The sequence below is a fragment of the Tursiops truncatus genome, chromosome 10, assembly GCF_011762595.2.
Source record: "Tursiops truncatus isolate mTurTru1 chromosome 10, mTurTru1.mat.Y, whole genome shotgun sequence".
In the NCBI taxonomy this organism is placed as follows: Eukaryota; Metazoa; Chordata; class Mammalia; order Artiodactyla; family Delphinidae; genus Tursiops; species Tursiops truncatus.
The window spans coordinates 91,192,578-91,213,551 of NC_047043.1; the positions used below are offsets into that span (position 1 = coordinate 91,192,578).

A 20,974-nucleotide genomic window follows, 5' to 3' on the forward strand; every position below is an offset into this window, starting at 1 on the left:
TTATAAAATGAATGCAAGATATGGCCAAAGATGACCCACACAATACTCAGTCCGGACGTGAACCCACTCTAAAGGGATGAAAAATGGATATCTTATAATGATACGTACATCAGATTCTGGAATCAATAGGACATTGGAGCATTTAAAATGAGGAATGTTCAGTACTGGCCAGAAGGTTCTCGGCAAAAGTTTGACACAGACCAATGTACATGCAAATAAGACAGCGCCCCTGTTAGTTACAAAGCAGATAACCAGAGGGCTTTCCCTGCAGGAGGAGGGAGAAACTGATTATCAATTACCATTCAAGTTATAGAGGAACTAAAATCAAGTATGGCCAACACACACTACAACTGTAACCAAGGCTCCCCACAACACAAAAGATAAACACTAATAATGCAGGGAATCCTCTGAGGAACAACAGGAAACATTTTAGAGGCCAGTAATTATACAGGATGGAGAAACAATGAGAAGTCCAGCTACCAACCTCCTAACACTCTATACCCAAGTCACAAAATTATAGTCCTGACTCCCCTCCCTCTCACAACCTAGCTGGGGAGAGACACCAACAGACAAATATCTTCAGTAATGGTTATGTCAGAGCAAACAGGTACAACTGCGGCAGCATATGGAAATACTGAAGGGGAAGGAAGGAAAGAGGTCAGGTAAGGCCTGCAGGAGGATGTTACCTCTCACCTAAGAACTGAAAATTGGTCAGAATTAACCCACAGGAAAAAAAAAAAACTTGGACAGAAAAAGCTGGAAAGGGTGTACTAGTATTCAAGAAGAAGAACTTTGGGAGTCAGCAGATCTAAGTTGTTTTCACAACCATACCAATATGCAAAATACCTGGAATGGTAAGAACTAAGGAACAGTTACTGATTTTTTAACTAAGAACTAAATAATAGTTATTATTAATGTTATTATTTACATATCCTAGCACATAAAACATTCAGGCACTGTGCAAGGTATAGATAAACGATAGTAATAAAACAACTACTGTTTACTTAGTCTTTCCCATGTACTAAAGTGCTAGGAATAGCAGAATAAATAAGACAAGTCCTTGTCGTCAAGAAGCAGAGTCTACTGTCAGAGACTACTGATAAGTAAACAACAAGGTTAGAGACACTGACACCCAGTGTCCTGATTCCTTCACAATTAATGAGAGGAACGCAGGACTTAAACCCACATCTATCTGACTTAAAATTCTGAGAACCTCATCAAAAACACAGGGTGCAAGAACGAGGAAGCAGGAGATAAGAGATAAGAAAAGGAAAGACAACTGTCCTCAAACCAAACTCCCTAATGCTCAGCATTACGCAGAGCCCCAAGACCCACCCGTTTCGGAGGCCGGAAGAACTTCTCAACAAACTGGATCTGCAAGTGCGCGATTTGGCAATGTAATTATAATCTTTACTTGCCTTCCTCCAACCCCTGGCCTTACCCATCCCAACCCTGTCGAGGAACCCGGCGCCCCCCACCCGTCGTTAAGGAACCAAGAGAGCACCTTGGTGGGCGGGAACGGTCGCTCTCCGGCTACCGAGCCTGGGGCGTTCGCCTCCCGCGAGTATCGGTGCGCGGCCGCCGAGCTGCCATGGGTCCCGGGCCGCTGGGGAGTGCCACAACCGCACGAGCCCGCGAGGGACGCCGCGCCCGCCTCGGCCCTGACCTCTTCGCCCCCCGCCGCCCGGCCCAGCAGCAAGACCAGAGGCAAAGAGAGAACGAGACCGAGCCCGGCGCCTCGTCCTCCAGCCGGCCCTAGCGCGGGCGCAGCCATGTTTTCCCACTAGCCATGTGACCCTTTGGGTCACGTGGCCCCGCCCTCCTTAAAGGGGCCAAGCCCTAGGCTGACTTCAGTGTCCCTAAGAGTTGCCCTCTTTCCACCTCTCTCCAGGTACCTCTCCTTTAGAGCCTTCCTCCTTAGCTCTCCTGACGTGAAAACAAGAAAACCCAAAAAGTCTTGGCCTTCCGCAGCCTGTGCGCCCCATTATTATTTTTAGGTTGAAAAAATTATAATCGAGTTTATTGAGCATTTGTTGTGTGCCAGGCAATACACTAGGTGAGCACTTTATTTTTTGAAATCTCATTTAATCCTCACGAGGACCCTGAATGTTGAGTGCACAGAACAATTAAGTGATCTGCCCAAGGTCACAAGGCAAATAAATGTCAAAAGACGAGATTTAAACCCAGCCACACTGCGTCTCTAACACATACCTTCAAACCCTGAGTTTTAAATCATTATGCTGTAATGCAGGCAATTCAATAAGCTTCCCTTAACAGGAAAATGGAAGATGAACGTGTTGAAGGACACCTCACCAAGGGATACAGTTAGAGAAATCCCTACTGTGGCTCTCAAAGTGTCGTCCCAGACCAGCAGCATGAGCATGACCCGGGAACTTGTTAGAAATTCAATACTCAGAATGTCTGGGGACAGGACACATCAATCTGTGCGTTTAACAAGTTCTCCAGATGATTCTAAAGCATACTGATGCACACTAAAGTTTGAGAACCACTGTTTCATAAGACCCAATCTCTTCAGGGGGAAATAAAAGGCAAAACAAAAACCAGAAAGAGGGGGGACCTATAGATTAAATATGACATCTCACACAATTGTAGTATATATGAATCTTATCTAAAAAGTGATTCAAACCTACTGATCTCAAATTTTTTAGGATAATCAGAGAAATATGGCCACTAAATCAAGTTATGATATTTGATAAAATTAGGAATTACTGTCAATTTTGTTTTTAGTTTTTTAAGAGTGATAATGGTATTTGTGGGTATGTTTTTTAAAAGAATCCCTTCCTTTGAGATATATGTATTGAAATAGATGATAGATAGATAGATAGATAAAAAGACATGCTGTTGCCAAGGAGTTGCTTCTCAAAATATGGTGAATGGGGTGATGGCTAGAGATGAAACACAATCGGCCATGAGTTGGTCATTGTTAAAGCTGGTTTATGGATTTTTCAGTGTTTTTTGTCCTATTCTTTCTAGTTTATGTTTGAAGTTTTTTTAGTATAAAGGAAAGTCCGTGGTGATCATTTTGCAATACATACAAATAGGGAATCATTCTGTTGTACACCTGAAACTAATCTAATATGTCAACTATATCTCAAATGAAAAAAACAGGTGAAAAAATTTTAAGTCCTTCCATACTTGCTATTTTACAGTTTGCCAAGAGCTTTCACACATTTTCTCATTTAACATCACAACCCCTTGGCAAGAAATCTACTATTACTATACCCATTTTACAACTGATGAGGCTAAAAGATCAATGCTTTAACCAAGGTTTTACATGTTAGCTGTGCACAAATATAGATTCCAGGTCAGAGATAATCTTTGTCAGTCTCTTTGCAAGTGTTCAATCTCAGCACAAGCCTGCTGCCCTACCGAGCCCTGAATTCCTTTGATTGATGGTCCTGCTACACTATTAGGCGATAAGCTTCATGAAGGCAAGGATCCTGCCTATTTGTTCACCATTGTATCTGCAAAATTAGGCCAAGACCTGGCACTTAATAAACTCTTAGTGAGTATTTATTGAGTTAATGGAAAAATGAATGGCAGTAATCATGACCTCTTTCCCTTAAAGAGAAGCAAATTGTTGAGAAAATAATACAGATTTTAGACTCAGAAAGAGCTGTGTTTAAAGCCGGCCAATTACAAGAAGCATTCACCTTTCTAAGCCACTATTTCTTCATATGTGAAACGGGGATAATAATAGCACCTTCTTACAGATTTTATGAAGATTAAGTGAGATAGCGTTGTAAAAGTCTTAGCATTTCACAATACCTCAAAAAAAATGTTTGCTATTATTAGCCATCATTATCAAAGATGGAAACTTCGTTGATTCTCCAGGAAGTATCAACCTTCTCTCTCAATTCATTAAATAATTTCTTATTGGTCACTCACTAATCAATGAGTAAGTGGGAAAAAGTGATGAGAAATCCATAGGTGAGAAGGCCATGCTAGGAATCAGAGTTAAAAGTACAGCTCAGCAATCAACTCTACACCAATTAGGGCAATTTATCTAGACTTTCCCTCACGCTCTGACTCCCACTTAAGTTCCTTCTGCTGGTCTTCTTGCCCCTTCCATCTAATGAAGCTAGATGAAAGACCTCAGACCTGACAGTGACTTCTGTGTTCACTAAACAGCAAGACCAGTGTGACTGCAGTAGAATGAACAAGGGAGGGGGTGAAAACAAAGGAGGTCAGAAAGTAACAGGGGGCCAGATTATGTAGGATCTCGTAAGCTTTTACTCTAACTGAAAGGCAGTGTCATTACATAGTTTTTTGTTTGGTTGGTTTTTTTGCGGTATGCGGGCCTCTCACTGTTGTGGCCTCTTCCGTTGCGGAGCACAGGCTCCGGACGCGCAGGCTCAGTGGCCATGGCTCACGGACCTAGCCGCTCCGGGGCATGTGGGATCTTCCCAGACCAGGGCACGAACCCGTGTCCCTTGCATTGGCAGGCGAACTCTCAACCATTGTGTCACCAGGGAAGCCCTACACAGTTGTGAGAAGACATCTCACACTTTTCCTGCTAATCAGGGTCAGTTTCCCTGCCAAGTTATAGGCTCCTTTTCTTGCCTGGAGGTCCCTGAACACAAGGAGTCCAAAGAGCCCTGATAGCAGTCATGGCTTGTAGTTCAATGGGATCATTCCTGTGCGCAGCAAGAGTGTACTCCTTTGAGGACCAGGACAAGGCGAGCCTCTGTTGAATTGCTGAGTGATGCTGGTGCCCCTCTGCCCCATGCATGCCTGACAGCCTTGGTACCTAGCATCTCATGAGGGCCCTCCCAGGGAATACAGTCCTCAGTGGGTCTTCTGGCCTCTCAGAATAAATCCAAACAGCATTTTTAGTTCCCTGAACTATCAAGTCCTTTCTTCTATCTGCCTCAGCAACCCATGCATTTCACCTTCATTTAGAGTAAGCCACTGCTTTCTCCCAGCTTCTAGATCCACACTAGCAATGAGTCTGCCCCTTTCCCTGGGGTCCTTGCCAAGGTATGAAATCCCAAGTCCTAAGTGAGAACTTCCAAGTCAATACATTCTTGTCCATCCATTCTTGTGTTTTGGGCCCTTAATCAAATACCCACACAGTTCAGGCCCAAGGTTACTCCCCTGGCTTTGGTTCATATGTGCTAGTTAATTCCTTTGTAAAACAGCTTTACTGAGATATAATTCACACACCATACAATCTACCCTTTTAAAGTATATAATTCAATGATTTTTCATATACTCACATTATTATACAACCATCACCACAATCTAACTTTGGAACATTTTTATTATCCCTCCCAAAGAAACTCCAAACCTCATTAACAGTCACTCTTCATTCCCTCATCCCCCCAACCCTGCCCCGGGTAACACCCACTCGACTTTCTGTCTCCATAGCCTTGCCTATTCTGGACATTTCTTGTAAATGAAATCATAAAATATATGGCTTTTTGTGTCTGCTTCTTTCACTTGGAATATTTCTGAGATTCATCCATGTTGTAGCACAAATCAGCACTTCTTTCCTTTTTATGGCCAAAATACCAAATTTAATTAATCCGTTCATCAGTTGATGGACATTTGGATTGTTTCCACTTTTTAGCTATGATGAATAATGCAGCTATGGACAGCGTATGAACATTTGTCTACAAGTTTTGTGTGGACATATGTTTCATTTCTCTTGGGTATAAACTAGGGGTGGGATTGTTTGGTTACATGGTAACTCTGTGTCTAACCTCTTGCAGGAGCTACCAAACTGTTTCCCAAAGTGCCTGTACCAGTTTACGTTCCCATCAACAATGCCTGAGGGGATCTACTTTCTCCATCATGCTAGTTAATTCTTGCATTTCCTTTAGAGTAAAATGTCTTTTCTCCTTTCTGAGGCCCAGCATTTCCTCAGTTTGGCTATACTGGGATTTAACTCTCCTTATAGCCTGGCAGGCACAGAGGAGGTGAGGGCACTGCCTGGGGTGAGGGGGACCTTCAGCTTCTTCCCACATGGAGGAACTGCTAAGTTCTCCAAACTCAATACTAGTTCTCTGCAGGCTCTGGGGCTCAGAGAAGTCTGCAGAGCCACATTTCTCAGGGGCCTCCACCTACATGTTCCTGCCCCATGTTTTGGGTCCCAGGTTTTTCCAGTCTGATCCCTGACTTTAGCATAGGAAACCTGCCGTGGCTGAGCATCCAAACATCTCTGGAGCTCTGGATTCTAACAATCAGATCATTAACCTGACACTCAGCTCGACCTGCTCTTAAACAGCTACCAAAGAGCCCCTTTGGGTCTCACATGTACTTTTTAACTGTTTTTTTAGCTGCCTTTGTTTCTCTTTGTCTCTCTGTAGGATGTCAATGCCACTTGGTAATAACCAGCCAATCCCATTATTCTTGGATCCATTGTTCCTCTACATCTTTCAAATTCCCCAAATCAGCACACTGGTGTAGACGTTCCTTTCCACATGGACATTTTCCCAGGTCAGCACCAGTAAACATTTTACCAGTTGGGCTGCCACCTTGTGCCAGGGGCTGTCCATACCCCACATACCACTCAAGATGGGGGTCCTCTGAGGAGGAAGAACAGAGCTGGAGGAATCATGTTCACTGACTTCAGACTGTACTGCAAAACTACAGGATTCAAAACAGTATGGTACTGGCACAAAAACAGACATATAGATCAATGGAAAAGGATAGAAAGGATAGAAAGCCCAGAAGTAAATCCACACACGTATGGTCAATTAATCTACAACAAAGGAGGTAGGAATATACAATGAGAAAAGACAGTCTCTTCAATAAGGAGTGCTGGGAAAACTGGACAGCTACATGTAAAAGAATGAAATTAGAACATTCTCTAATACCATATACAAAAATAAACTCAAAATGGATTAAGATCTAAATGTAAGACTGGAAACCATAAAACCCCTAGAAGAAAACATAGGCAGAACACTCTTTGACATAAATCGCAGCAGTGTTTTGGGGGGGGAGATCTGTCTCCTAAAGCAAAGGAAGTAAAAGCAAAAATAAACAAGTGGGACCTAATTAGGCTTGAAAGTATTTGCACAGCAAAGGAAACCATCAACAAAAGGAAAAGACAACTTACTGAATGGGAGAAAATATCTTCTAATGATATGACCAATAAGGGGTTAATATCCAAAATATATAAACAACTCAAACAACTCAACAGCAAAAAAAACAAGCAACTCAATTAAAAAATGGGCAGAAGACCTGAACAGACACTTTTCCAAAGAAGACATGCAGATAGCCAACAGGCACATGAAAAGATTCTCAACATCATTAATCATCAGAGAAATGCAAATTAAAACCACAAAAAGGGGTTCCCCTGGTGGCGCAGTGGTTGAGAGTCCGGCTGCCGATGCAGGGGACACGGGTTCGTGCCCCGGTCCGGGAGGATCCCACATGCTGCGGAACGGCTGGGCCCGTGAGCCATGGCCGCTGAGCCTGCGCGTCCGGAGCCTGTGCTCCACAACGGGAGAGGCCACAACAGTGAGAGGCCCGTGTACTGCATAAAAAAAAAAAAAAAACCTACAAAATGATATCACCACACACCTGTTAGAATGGCTATCATCAAAAAGAACACAAATAGTAATGTTGGTGAGGATATGGAGAAAATGGCACCCTCATACACAGTTGATGGGAATGTGAATTGGTGCAACCATTGTGGAAAATAGTATGGAGGGTTCTCAGAAAACTAAAAATACAATTACGATATGACCCAGCAATTCCACTCCTGGGTATACATCTGGAAAAACAATGAAAATACTAATTCAGAAAGATACATGCACCCCAATGTTCATAGCAGCATTATTTACAGTAGCTGAGATATGGAAGCAACCTAAGTGTCCATCAATAGTGGATAAAGAAGATATATATATATATACACATACATATATATATGTGTGTATATATATATATATATATGTGCACACACATATGTAATGGAATACTACTCAGCCATAGAAAAGAATGAAATTTTGCCATTTGCAACAACATGGATGTACTTGGGGGATATTATACTAAGTGAAATAAGTCAGAGACTAATACTGTATGATATCACTTATATGTGGAATCTAAAAACTAAAACAAACTAGTGAATATAACTAAAAGGAAACAGACTCACAGATATAGAGAACAAAGTAGTGGTTACCAGTGGTGAGAGGCAAGGAGGAGGGGCAAACTACCATGTATAAAATAAAGAAGATACAAGGATATATTGTACAACACAGGGAAAACAGCCACTATTTTATAATAACTATAAATGGAGTATAACCTTTAAAAATTGTGAATCACTATGTTATACACCTGTAATTTATATAATATTGTATATCAACTCTATCTCATTAAAAAAAGATGGGCATCCTCATTGCCAGCCAGGCAGTGGATGACCCAGTCCTCAAATCTCATCTTATCACCTGCTTTCTCAGACCGCTTCTAGTACCAACTCTGTCAGTGTGGTTCACGTCAAAAAGAGATGCCTCCAAAACCAGAAATATAGATCAATGGAAGAGGATAGAAAGCCCAGAGATAAACCCATGCACCTATGGTCACCCAATCTATGACAAAGGAGGCAAGAATAAACAATGGGGAAAAGACAGTCTCTTCAATAAGTGGTGCTGGGAAAACTGGACAGCTACATGTAAAAGAATGAAATTAGAAACTCTCCCAAAGCAAATAAACAGCATACACAAAAGTAAATTTAAAATGGATTAGAGACCTAAATGTAACGCCGGACACTTTAAAACTCTTAGAGGAAAGCATAGGTAGAACACTCTGGGACATAAATCGCAGCAAGATCTTTTTTGACCCACCTCCTAGAGTAATGAAAATAAAAGCAAAAATAAACAAATGGGACCTAATGAAACTTCAAAGCTTTTGCACAGCAAAGGAAACCATAAACAAGACGAAAAGACAACCCTCAGAATGGGAGAAAATATTTGCAGGTGAAGCAACTGACAAGGGATTAATCTCCAAAATATACAAACAGCTCATGCAGCTCAATATCAACAAAACAAACAATCCAACCAAATTATTACAGAATTATTAGAGAAAAGCAAGTCAAAACTACAATGAGGTATCACCTCACACCAGTCAGAATGGCCATCAGCAAAAAAATCCACAAACAATAAATGCTGGAGAGGGTGTGGAGAAAAAAATGGAACCCTCTTACTCTGCTGGTGGGAATGTAAATTAATACGGCCACTGTGGAGAACAGTATGGAGGTTCCCTAAAAATCTAAAAATAAACCTACCATATGAATCAGCAATCCCACTCCTGGGCATATACCTAGAGAAAACCATGATTCAAAAGATACGTGTGCCCCAATATTCACTGCAGCACTATTTACAATAGCCAGGGTCTGGAAGCAACCTAAATGTCCCTCGACGGAAGAATGGATACAGAAGATGTGGTACATATATGCAATGGAATATTACTCAGCCATAAAAAGGAACAAAATTGTGCCATTTGCAGAGACGTGGATAGAGCTAGAGACTGTCATACTAAGTGAAGTAAGTCAGAAAGAGAAAAACGAATATTACATAATATCACTTATATGTGGAATCTAGAAAAACAATACAGATGATCTTATTTGCAAAGCAGAAATAGAGACACAGATGTAGAGAACAGACGTATGCAGACCAGGTAGGGAAAGGGGGGTGGGATGAATTGGGAGATTGATTTGACATATATACACTACTGTGTATAAAATAGATAACTAATGAGAACCTACTGTATAGCACAGGGAACACTATTCGGTGCTCTGTGGTGACCTAAATGGAAAGGAAATCCAAAAGAGAGGGGGTATATGTATATGTGTAGCCGATTCACTTTGCTGTACAGCAGAAACTAACACAACATTGTAAAACAACTACAGTCCAATAGAAATTAACTTAAAAACAAACAGATGCCAAGATGTAATCAGAAATGCAAGAGATTGATTGTTGGTAACACCTGTGAAAACTAAAGGGACAAGGGAATACAAAGGAACAGGCATTGAAAGCCTCCAGACCGTAATACATATTTGAAACCTGTGAAAGGAAGGAGGCAGGAAGGTGATTGAGCAGGAAAACCTCTCTGTCTCGTGTATTTGAATTGGTGGACTGAGTAAAGCCCTCTCCAGGGTGGGTGGGCATCAATGTTAGGATTTAGAAGAGAAGCTAGGACGGTGATTTTTTATGTTATTCCTTCCTTTCTCTTCCCAAAGGCCCATAAAGCATCTTTTACTTGCCCTGAACTTCTTTCAGTGCACTCTAGCTTCTTCCCATCTTTCTCTCCAATCACCACTGTTCAGGAACATCGGGAATATGAATGGACGGTAAGTTTGGAGAAAGGAAAATGGTAGGCTGTACTGGAATTGTCACGGAGCTTGCCATGCCTGCCTCCAGCATTGCTAAGAGAAAAATGTCCCTCCCGGCACAGGTACAAAGGAGTACAGCTAGCGGCTTGCTTTACAAGAGCCGGCATTTATAAAGTGTCTGAATCAGCAGCATCAGTAGCATTGGGGAACCTGTTAAAAGTGCAAATTCTTGGGCCCCACCCCAAGACCTCCTGAGTCTGAGGGTGGGCCCAACAAGCATTGCTTTAAGTGGTTCTGATGCACAAGCCGGTTTTGCCTGAACTTCCAGTTACAGTTGATTGGACCAGGGATGGCAATGTGACTCAAGCACAGCTAAACCATAGGCTTCTGTGGGGCTGCGGTGGGCTGTGGGGAAAGAGAGAGGAGCTGGGGAAACCAGGTTTCCTCTCTGTGACGGCTGAACGGGAAGCAGTGATACCCTGAGTGTCAGCAGCCGTCAAAGCTGGACAAGGGCTGTGCCACAGTGGTGAGGCCACGAAGTGTCCTGAGAAGGCTAGTGTCCACGACCTCAACACTAGTGCACAACATCATTCGGCGCTGAAGGTGGGAGAGAAGCAAGATAAAACTATCTGAATAAGAGGAAAAGAAAAAAGCAAACAAAATGAAAATTTCTCTCGGTATAAATTTTTCTCATTGACTGCAGCACAAACTAGCAAAACTAAAAAGGCTCAGTTAGGGAATTCCCTGGCGGTCCAGTGGTTAGGACTTGGTGCTTCCACTGCCGGGGCCCAGGTTCAGTCCCTGGTTGGGAAGCTAAGATCCCTGCAAGCTGCTCTGCATGGCCACACACACACACACAAAAATTAAAAAGCAGCAGTTAGCAGGCTTACCAAACCAGTGATTTCACCACACAATGATGCTAAAGAATGCCTAATGAAAGAACCCCGTGGCAAAATGTTTCTGCCTCTTTGGACTTCTCATTTTTACTCTCTAAATATACAGAGGAATGTGTCCTATTTTTAAAAATTACTCTGGAATGCTCATTTTAGATATTACATAAGTTGATAATTATAATAATCATAAGAACTAATAATTCTCGAGCTATTCCTAGGTACCAAGCAATGTTCTAAGTATTTCACATGTTTTAAATTATTTAATGTCAGTTCCACAAGAGCAAGAATCTTCATCTGTTTTCTTCTCTATTGTATCTTCGGTGCCTGGAATTGTGCTCAGCACCTAGTGGATACACAATAAATACTTGCTGGATGAATTAAAGTGGATCATCACATAACCACTGGATGGAGGTGCTGTTATATCCATCTGGCTGACCCTCCTGGCTGTAAAGATGGAAAATCAAATGAAATGATGGAGAACAATGATTCCCAAATTTTTCAACAAGAAGTCAATTGGAAAATAGAAATAAATATATATATAAATATATATATATAGTATAAACATACATTTATATTTCAGATGCTCCTACAATAGAAGTTTTACTTTTAATATCCACTTATTTGGAAAATGAAACGTCAAGATGCTGCTTTGAAGGCAGTACATTAGCAAAGGAAACTGTGTATTACATCACATCAGTTCCTGTATATATTTGAAAGGTTTAGAAATATATTACATTTTTGGGCTTCAGGCAATGCTTAACATTTGAATGAACTCCCAATACTTGTAATCACTGGTTCCCCAGGGGTCTGTGGCCCAAAGATTGGAGATCACTGAGGAAGTAATGTCTCTCTGGGAAGATGTGCCTCACGTAGTAGAGAGGTCCTGGCATCAGTCTCAAAGATTAGCTTTGGGTCCCAGCATTTATTTAGGAAACTTTAGGTTTAGTAATTAAGCTTCTACGTGGCTGAGTCTCCTACCTTGCCTACTTCATAATCATATTTTATTGAGACCAAATATATAGGTATAAGAAAGGAAATAAACACTAGCTGGTTTTACTATGGTATCACTTTGATTCTGCAACACATTTCCATATCTCATTGTATTGTTTCTGAATTCTGGTTGTATCTTGTGAGCTAGGGATACGTATAGTATCGTAGTGCTTCCTTTTCCCTCAAAAAGCTTTTTTTTCAAAGCAGGGTATATATTTCAGTAAATGGTCTTGGAATCAAGGAAACATGGCTTTGTATGGTCCTCTAAATAACAAATAATATATGAATTCATTTTCTCTTCTTGTTCCTATCTCTTGGAATTTGCAATTATAGTCTCCGAAAAAGAATGCTGTGCTCTGTGCTACAAGAGAAGACTCTGGTAGGCAGAATAATGGCTCCAGAGACGTCCACGTCCTAATTTCAGAATCTATAAATACATTACCTTATGTGGCAAAAGGAATTTTGCAGATGTGATTAAGTTAAAGTCCTTGAGATGGGGAGATTGCCCTGCTCAATCTAATTACGTAGGTGAGCAGAACACCTCTTGGCTGTGGTCAGAGGGAGATGTCACTATTGAAGAATGGTCAGAGAGATGCAACATTATTGATGTTGTAGATGGAGAAAGGGTCCACAAGCCAAGGAATGTGGGCAGCCTCTGGAAGATTGAAGAGGCAAGGAAACAGATTCTCCTCTAGAGTCCCCAGAAAGGAAGGAATGTACCTTGGTTTTGGCTCAGTGAGACCCATGTTGGTCTTCTGACCTATAGAACCATAAGATAATAAATCTGTGTTTGTTAAGTCATTAACTTTCTGATCATTTTTTATGGCAGCAATAGGAAACTAATAAATACATCTTTCAGTTCCAGCATTATCACTAGAGGCAGGCTGGGATTCACAGCAGAAGGTCAGCAGATGTACCGAGCATCCTTTGCAGTGTCAGACGATGTGCTTTGGCTGGGGGCACAGCTGGACCATGGTGAGTCTAAGCACCAGAGGGGGACTCTGCACCTCAACCTCAGCACTCACTGTTCTCCCTTGTCTCTGGAAAAGTATGAGAGTGGTCTTGCATGGGGTCATGGAGGAATTGGAGGGTGATGATAACCACTTAGGGTTCAGGCACAGACAGAGCTCATATGCTAGCTGTTCAGGGGAATTCAGAGAAAGGCCAAGGGGAAGTCTTGGACCTCCCTGTGCGAGACAGGAAGCCACAGGTCCCAGCCAATCCCTGGCCAGGCAAAGTTCCTGGAGTCATTTCCCAGAAAACTTCCCAGTTCCCTCCTTACAGGTGTGATGCCTTTGTGCCTATAAAGCATAGCATGCTGCAGCTGTTTCTCTAATTTCATCATCCGTCAGAATCAGTCAGAGAGCTGATTAAAACACAGATTGCTGGGCCCCACTCCCTGAATTTGTTTCAGCAGATCTGGGATGCAGTGTGAGAATTTGCATTTCTAACAATTTCCTAGGTATTGCTCTTGCTGCTGGTCTGACGACCACAGTTTGAGAAGCATGGATAGAATGAATAAGAGCTTAGGATTCAGAGAACCCTTGCTGCTTACAAGTTGAATGATCTTGGGCAACTTACTTAAATTTTGGAATTCATCTATCAAATAGGGTTAATAAAATCCACCCTTTAGGACTGCGATGAGGATTAAATAGAATGACCTATGTAAAGCACTTAACACATAGTAAGATCTCAATAAACGGTCTCTAATATAATGTGTTTATCATCATCATCATTATTATTAATGACAACTTACTAAGTGTAACATACAAGACACCACAGGCACATCCATAGATAAGCCAATGAGAGACAATAAATGTTATCTCACAAACTGTCTTCCTACGATTATCAAAACTTTCTCAAAGTCTCCAACCCACAGATTATCATTTAACTTTGTAACTCAAGAGGACTCAGAGGAAAGAGTCTGAATAAAATGCTTCACCCACAAAACAGAATGGAGAGGAAGCAGAAAGTTTTAAAATATTTTGAGAAAATTTGTCTAACAATAGAAAGAGGAAGCTCATTTGGGTGTGATTCAATGGCTATAGAAATGAATAAAAGTAAACTGGGCCAGGAGCAAATTAATTTGAAAATAATTGCAGAAAAGAAAAAGGAACTGTGCCATGCTTGCTCCTCTGGGAAATCTGACAAAAAAAGTAAGGATTTTGGGTTTTTCCCCCCTCCCATTTCTAGGATAATTGGTATTACTGTCATGTGAAAAAAAATAAGTCAGCCATGGAATGACTCCACTGTTGCTCCTCTTTCAGGAATTTTTTCTCTGGGTCACAGCAACAGAAGAACAGGTTAGGTCACTGGGAACCCAGGACATTCTTGTGATTTCACCACGGAAAAGTGTCTCTTTCCTGTTGGAACTTGGCTATATTGATGGATCAGCCAAAAGCTCAGTGGAATAAAACCTAACTGAAATAAATGGATTTAATTTATTATAATGTATATAATAAAATTTACAGAAATAAAAATTGATATAATAAAAAGTACATAGCATTAGGATTTTAATCTTGACTTCCATTTAAAAACTAAAAATAAAGAGCTGGTTAAGAGACTAGGTAGAAAAGTTTGCTACTTCAATTTAGTAGTTTCAATCCCAAAGATCTGAGAGTCAGTGGACTTACCTCCTGCCTAGGGTCAGGAAGCCTGGTTTCTCAACCCCACATAGCCTTTTTGTGTCTCTGTGAACTGGAAGAACCACTGAATCTTTAGATGTCTGTTCCTTCATCAGCAAAAGAAAGGACTGAGTAAATAACTCCTTTATAAAATTTCCACTATTGGGAATTCCCTGGTGGTCCAGTGGTTAGGATTCCATGCTCTCACTGCTGAGGGCCCGGGTTCAATCCTTGGTTGGGGAACTAAGGTCCCGCAAGCCTTGTGGCATGCCCCCCCCCCCCACCAAAAACATTTCCGCTTTCAAGTATCCTTTTATACAAACTACTTTTCAGCTAAAGGACTTCACTGTGTAAACAGCTTTGCGTAACCAGCTATTTGATTAAATGCCTTTGCGTGCAAGGAGCAAAGTTGCTAATAGTCTCTCATTTATTGAGCATTTACTACGTGCTGAGCACTTAGATGCATTGTCTCATTTCATTCCTTTAACAAGGCAGTGAGGGAAGTTCTATAATGATACCAATTTGGCTGATGAGGAGATTGAGGCTCAGAGAGTTTAGGTAAATTACTTACCTGAAAAGAGGCCAATGTAGGTCTTGCCCAGTCATGGGGCTGGTAAGTGGAATGCTGAGATTGGAAAGTGGGACTTGGACTTCTGCAATGTGATGGCAGTATCTCTACTATTTAGTACTCGGTTACACTGCCTCACACAGTGGTGGTGGCACACTGCATGGCTATGAATGGCTTGGAATTAGACAAGGAAATTACCAGGACTTCAGACGGTTCTGGGTATTGGCCAAACTCAACTTTACTCCCAGCATCTCACCTTCTGGTGGGCATCTCCTCTGTGTTCCTCTCTGTTCCCTCACAGTTATTTCTGCTCCCTCATCACTTTGATTTGCACAGGGCTTGTCCAGCCCCTGTGACCTTGAAAATTTAGGCCTCACAGTCAGTTACTCTAGTCTCTCTGTTTCTTTATTTAAATCTAAAGAACATCAATTTCAGTAAAGTTGCAGGATATGAAATCAATATATAGAAATCTGTTGCATTTCTATACACTAACAGTGAACTGTCAGAGAAATTAATAAAACAATCACATTTCCCATAGTATCAAAAAGAATAAAATAATGAGGAATAAATCCATATAAGGAGGTAGAAGACCTGTACTTGGAAAACTATAAGACATTGATGAAGGACATTGAAGACAACACAAACAGAGGAAAGGTATATTAGGCTCATGTATTGGAAGAATTAACATTATTAAAATGACCATACTCTCCAAGGCAATCTACAGATTCAGTGTACTCTCTATCAAAATAAAGAAGAATAAAGCTGGAGGTATCATGTTCCCTCATTTCAAACTACACTGCAAAGCTACAGTAATCAAAACAGCAAGGTACTGACACAAAAACAGGCACATAGATTAATGGAATAGAATAGAGAGCCCAGAAATGAACCTACACTTATATGGGCAATTAATCCACAACAAAGGAAGGAAGAATATAAAATGGGGAAAAGACGGCCCCTTCAATAAATGGTGTTGGGGAAATTTGACTGCTCCATGCAAAAGAATGAAACTGAACTAGTCTCTCACACAGTTATAAAAATAAGCTCAAAATGGATTAAAGACTTAAATGTAAGACCTGAAACCATAAAACTTCTAGAAGAAAACCTAGGCAGTACACTCTCTGACATAAGTCTTAGTAATATTTTTTCTAGATATGTCTCCTCAGATAAGGGAAACTAAAGCAAATCTCAACAAATGGGACTACATCGAACTAACAACATTTTGCTCAGTGAAGGAAATAATCAATAAAATGAAAAGGCAGACTACTGAATGGGAGAAGATATTTGCAAATTATATATCTGATAAGGAGTTAATATCTAAAAATACAAAGAATTCATACAACTCAACATCAAAAAATGAAATAAAGTGATTTAAAAAAAATGGGTAGAGAATCTAAAAAGACATTTTTCCAAAGAAGACATAGAGATGACCAACAGACACAAAATGATGCTCAGCAACACCAATCATCAGGGAAATGCAAATCAAAAAAAAAAAAAAAATAATGAGATGTCACCTCACACCTGCCAGAATGGCTGTAATAAAAAAGACAACAAATAACAAGCGTTGGCGAGGATGTGGAGAAAAGGGAACTCTCGTGCACTGTTGGTGGGAATGGAACTGGTGTGGCTACTATGGGAAAGAGTATGGAAGTTCCTCAAAAAATAAAAAATAGAACTACACTACAATCCAGCAATTCCACTTTGGGTATTTGTCCGAAGAAAACGAAAACACAAATTCAAAAAGATACATGCACCCCTATGTTCATTGCAGCATTATTTACAACAGCCAAGATATGGAAGCAACCTAAGTGTCCAACAACACATGAATGGATAAAGAAAGTGGCGAATACAGTGGAATATTATTCAGCCGTAAAAAATGAATTCTTGCCTTTTGCAGCAACATGGAGGGACCTGCAGTTATTTTTATAACTGTGTGAGAGACTAGTTCAGTTTCTTTCTTTTGATTGGAGCGGTCCAATTTTCCCAACATCATTTATTGAAGGGGCCGTCTTTTCCCCATTGTATATTATTATGCTAAGTGAAATGTCAGAGAAAGACAAATACTGTATGATTTCACTTATATGTGTAATCTAAAAAATCAAAAGAAATGAACAAACAAAACAAAACAGAAAGAGTCATAGATACAGAGAATAAACAGGTGGTTGACAGAGGCGAGAGGTTAGGTCAGGGAGAGAAATTAGTGAGGGAGGTTAAGAGGTACAGACTTCCAGCTGCAAAATAAATGAGTCACAGGTACCAAATGTATAGTGCGGGGAGTATAGTCAATAATCGTCTAGTATCTTTGTATGGTGACAGATCATAACTAGACTTATTGTGGTGATCATTTTGAAATACATTCCATGTATAGAAATATGGAATCACTATACTGTGTACCAGGAACTAACACAGTGCTGTAGGCCAATTATCCTCCAAAACCAGACTAAGTAATTCAGTAACTAACTAACTAACTCAGAAGAAAAACAATCAGATGTGTAGTTACCAGAGGGGAGTGGAGAGGGAATTGGATGAAGGCAGTCAAAAAACACAAACTTCCAGTTATAAGATAAATAACTATTGTGCTAGGGATGTAATGTACAACATGATAAATATAATTAGTACTCCTGTATGTTATGTATGAAAGTTGTTAAGAGAGTGAATTCTAAGAGTTGGCATCACAAGGAAAAACTTTTTTTTCCTCTTTCTTTAATTTTGTATCTATATGTGATGATGGATGTTCACTAAACATTGTGGTAATCATTTCATGATGTGTGTAAAAGTCATTATGCTGTGCACTTTAAACTTATACAGTGCTTTAAGTCAATTATAAAACTGGAAGAAGAAAATAGAACTAAGCTAAACATAAAAATAAGTCAGTTAGTTAATTAATTAAAGAGCAGCCATTGGCTCAGGTCACCTTTTCACATGCAGCTGTACTGCTGGCTATGGTCCTGTGGTGTCCACTAAATGGTTCAAAACACAGCAGCAAGGGCAGTGGATCAGCCAATGTCCTATAATAACGACTGATACTACCACTTACGTGCTTGCTATATTTGAGGCTTTTCCCTAGAATTATCTCCTTTAATCATTATAACAACAACCCCATGAGGGAGACACTATATTGGCCCCTTTTCAGATAAGTAATTTACCTAAGTTAGTAAGTGGCAGGGTCCCAGGTTTCAAACCCAGCATTTTTCTCTTGTAATACCTTTATTGAGAAATCATTCATCTACTATACAATAGACCCTTTTAAAGTGTACAGTTCTGTGGCTTTTTGCGTAACCACAGAGGCATATAATCACATTCAATTTTGGCACATTTTCACCACCTCAGTAAGAAATTCCATACCATTTAGCAGTCCCCTCCATTCCGTCCCAGCACCCCCATTCCCTGCCAGGCCTCGGGAAACAATGATCTACATAGTCTCTATAGATTTGTCCATTCTGGATGTTTTATATAAATAGAATCATATAATATGCAGCCTTTTGTGATTTAGCATAATGTTTTCAAGGTTCATCTGTCTTATAGCATGTGCCAGTAATTCATTAATTTTTATGGCTGAATAATACTCCATTGTATAGATAGTCTGTGTTCTGTTTATCATTTTTTCAGTTGATGGATGTTTGGGTTGTTTCCACTTTTGCCAATGATGAGTAATGCTGCTATGGACGTTGTGCACAAGTTTTTGTATGGATGTATGTCTTCCTTTTCCTTGGGTAGACAGATAACTAGGAGTGGAAAAATCTAGGCATTTTGACTCGACTCTACTTGCAGGCGTGGTTGACTTATCTAGGATAACTTACTAGTTAGTATTGGCTGTATTTTAATTTAATAGAAAATTTTAAATGAGTACACTTTTCTTAATACATGTAAATGAATATTAAATAACCAGGGCTACCTAGTTTGTTTATGATACTTTAGGGGTCTCCAGTACCACTTTAACTGATCCTTAGAGACCCAGATATCACAGGCATATACATAATGTTAAGAAATAGATTGACTTCATATGTTTATATAATAAACAGACGCCAAGTATCCACCATCTGCCAGGCGCTGTGGAGGGACTGGGGAACCCATGGAATCAGAGAACGTAGCATTGGCAAATACTCTGAAAACAACCCAAGTGTTCAAAATTCTACCCAAATCTGCCAGCTCTCTTTGCTGTTGTGTGCTTTATGGATGCCAACATTTGCCAGTGACATGTCTGTAGCAGGGTGTTCCATCCTATGTACAAAAAGTTTCCTAAACTTCCCAAACAGGCTTCTTCCCTATGGGGGAATGATAGAAATGTATGACCTCTTCCCCCCTCCAAAATAGAGTTTTAAGGCAAATTCCACTGTTTCCTCATTTCTTCAAGATGTTTCTGCTTTTACTACATTTTAAATGAGATAGAGACAAAAAAATAAGATTATAATTGAATGGCTGCAATTAATCAAAATTTAATTACTTGCTGATTAAGAATTATTCCATGAAATACATGACAGTGTTTTCCCTCTTTTACTTTGAATGTGCATTGACATGTCACCAAGTGCCACTCTATTGCTTCAAAACATGGTTCCAAAATAGGTTAGCATTATAAGAAGCCTTTTTTTTTGCCCTTTTCTTTTTTAATATTGGTGCCTCTTCCCTTGTGATAATGTTCTGAAAATAAGCTAAGTGGAAGAGAAATAAAGGCTATTAATCTGAGAACCTAATTTCTTTTCTTTTTTAAAAAAAGTTTTATTTATTTATTTTTGGCTGCATTGGGTCTTCGTTGCTGTGCGTGGGATTTCTCTAGTTGCGGAGAGAGGGGGCTACTCTTCCTTGCGGTGCGTGGGCTTCTCATAGTGGTGGCTTGTCTTGTTGCGGAGCATGGGCTCCAGAGCGCAGGCTCAGTAGTTGTGACACATGGGCTCAGTAGTTGCGGCTCACGGGCTCTAGATCACAGGCTCAGTAGTTGTGGTGCACAGGCTTAGTTGCTCTGCGGCATGTGGGATCTTCCCGGACCAGGGCTTGAACCTGAGTCCCCTGCCTTGGCAGGCGGATTGTTAACCACTGTGCAACCAGGGAAGCCCTGAGAACCTAATTTCTAACACTGATTTGGGGTCAGAATGTACACTTCTTTTTTTGAAAGCAAGGGCAACAGACATAATACAAAGATCTATCTAATAACAGCTTTTCACCCTACTTCTCAAGCCAAGTGTAGTTTTCCAAAACCACATGATCTGAAATAGTTTGCTTTTTCTGAAGGTCAAATGATCATTCAATTATGCACAAGTTAAAAATAATTAGTAAATTCTTACTGGAATCATTTTTTGGAAAGACCAGCTCTGTTTATTTGTTACTACATGGAATTATTTTCATTGAGCCTTACTATGAGTTTTTTTCATTCAGGTAGAAAACAGTATATTCAAAAACTCAGAAAGAAAGGCCTTGCTTTTCCTATGAATGGGATTCTTTTGAAACAATCTTTCTCTTCCAAATATCTTTATTTTTGATAATGAGAGTACAATTTGCTTGTTTAATTTTTTTTTCTAGTGAACACTTATCTGCATAGAATCGCTCATTTGCATCAAGGATTGCCAACTTCATCTACTTCTCGAGGCATCTCAGGTGCTGAGTGAGACTT

At 40.3% G+C, this 20,974-nt stretch overlaps 1 protein-coding gene across 10 annotated transcripts in view; it reads right to left on the bottom strand.

The window, feature by feature from the left end:
- The window catches only part of SUMF1 (sulfatase modifying factor 1), a 372,466-nt gene extending 370,677 nt beyond the window's left edge, over positions 1-1,789 (bottom strand). For all 10 annotated transcript variants that reach the window (XR_004528608.2, XM_073787582.1, XM_073787580.1 and 7 more), the window contains exon 1: positions 1,505-1,789. Coding sequence is in view for 9 of the 10 variants with exons in the window: in XM_073787582.1 (XP_073643683.1) it covers positions 1,505-1,774 (270 nt within the window). In the remaining variant the exon portion in view is untranslated. The remainder of the gene's footprint in view (positions 1-1,504) is intronic.
- Positions 1,790-20,974: the final 19,185 nt, after the last annotated feature.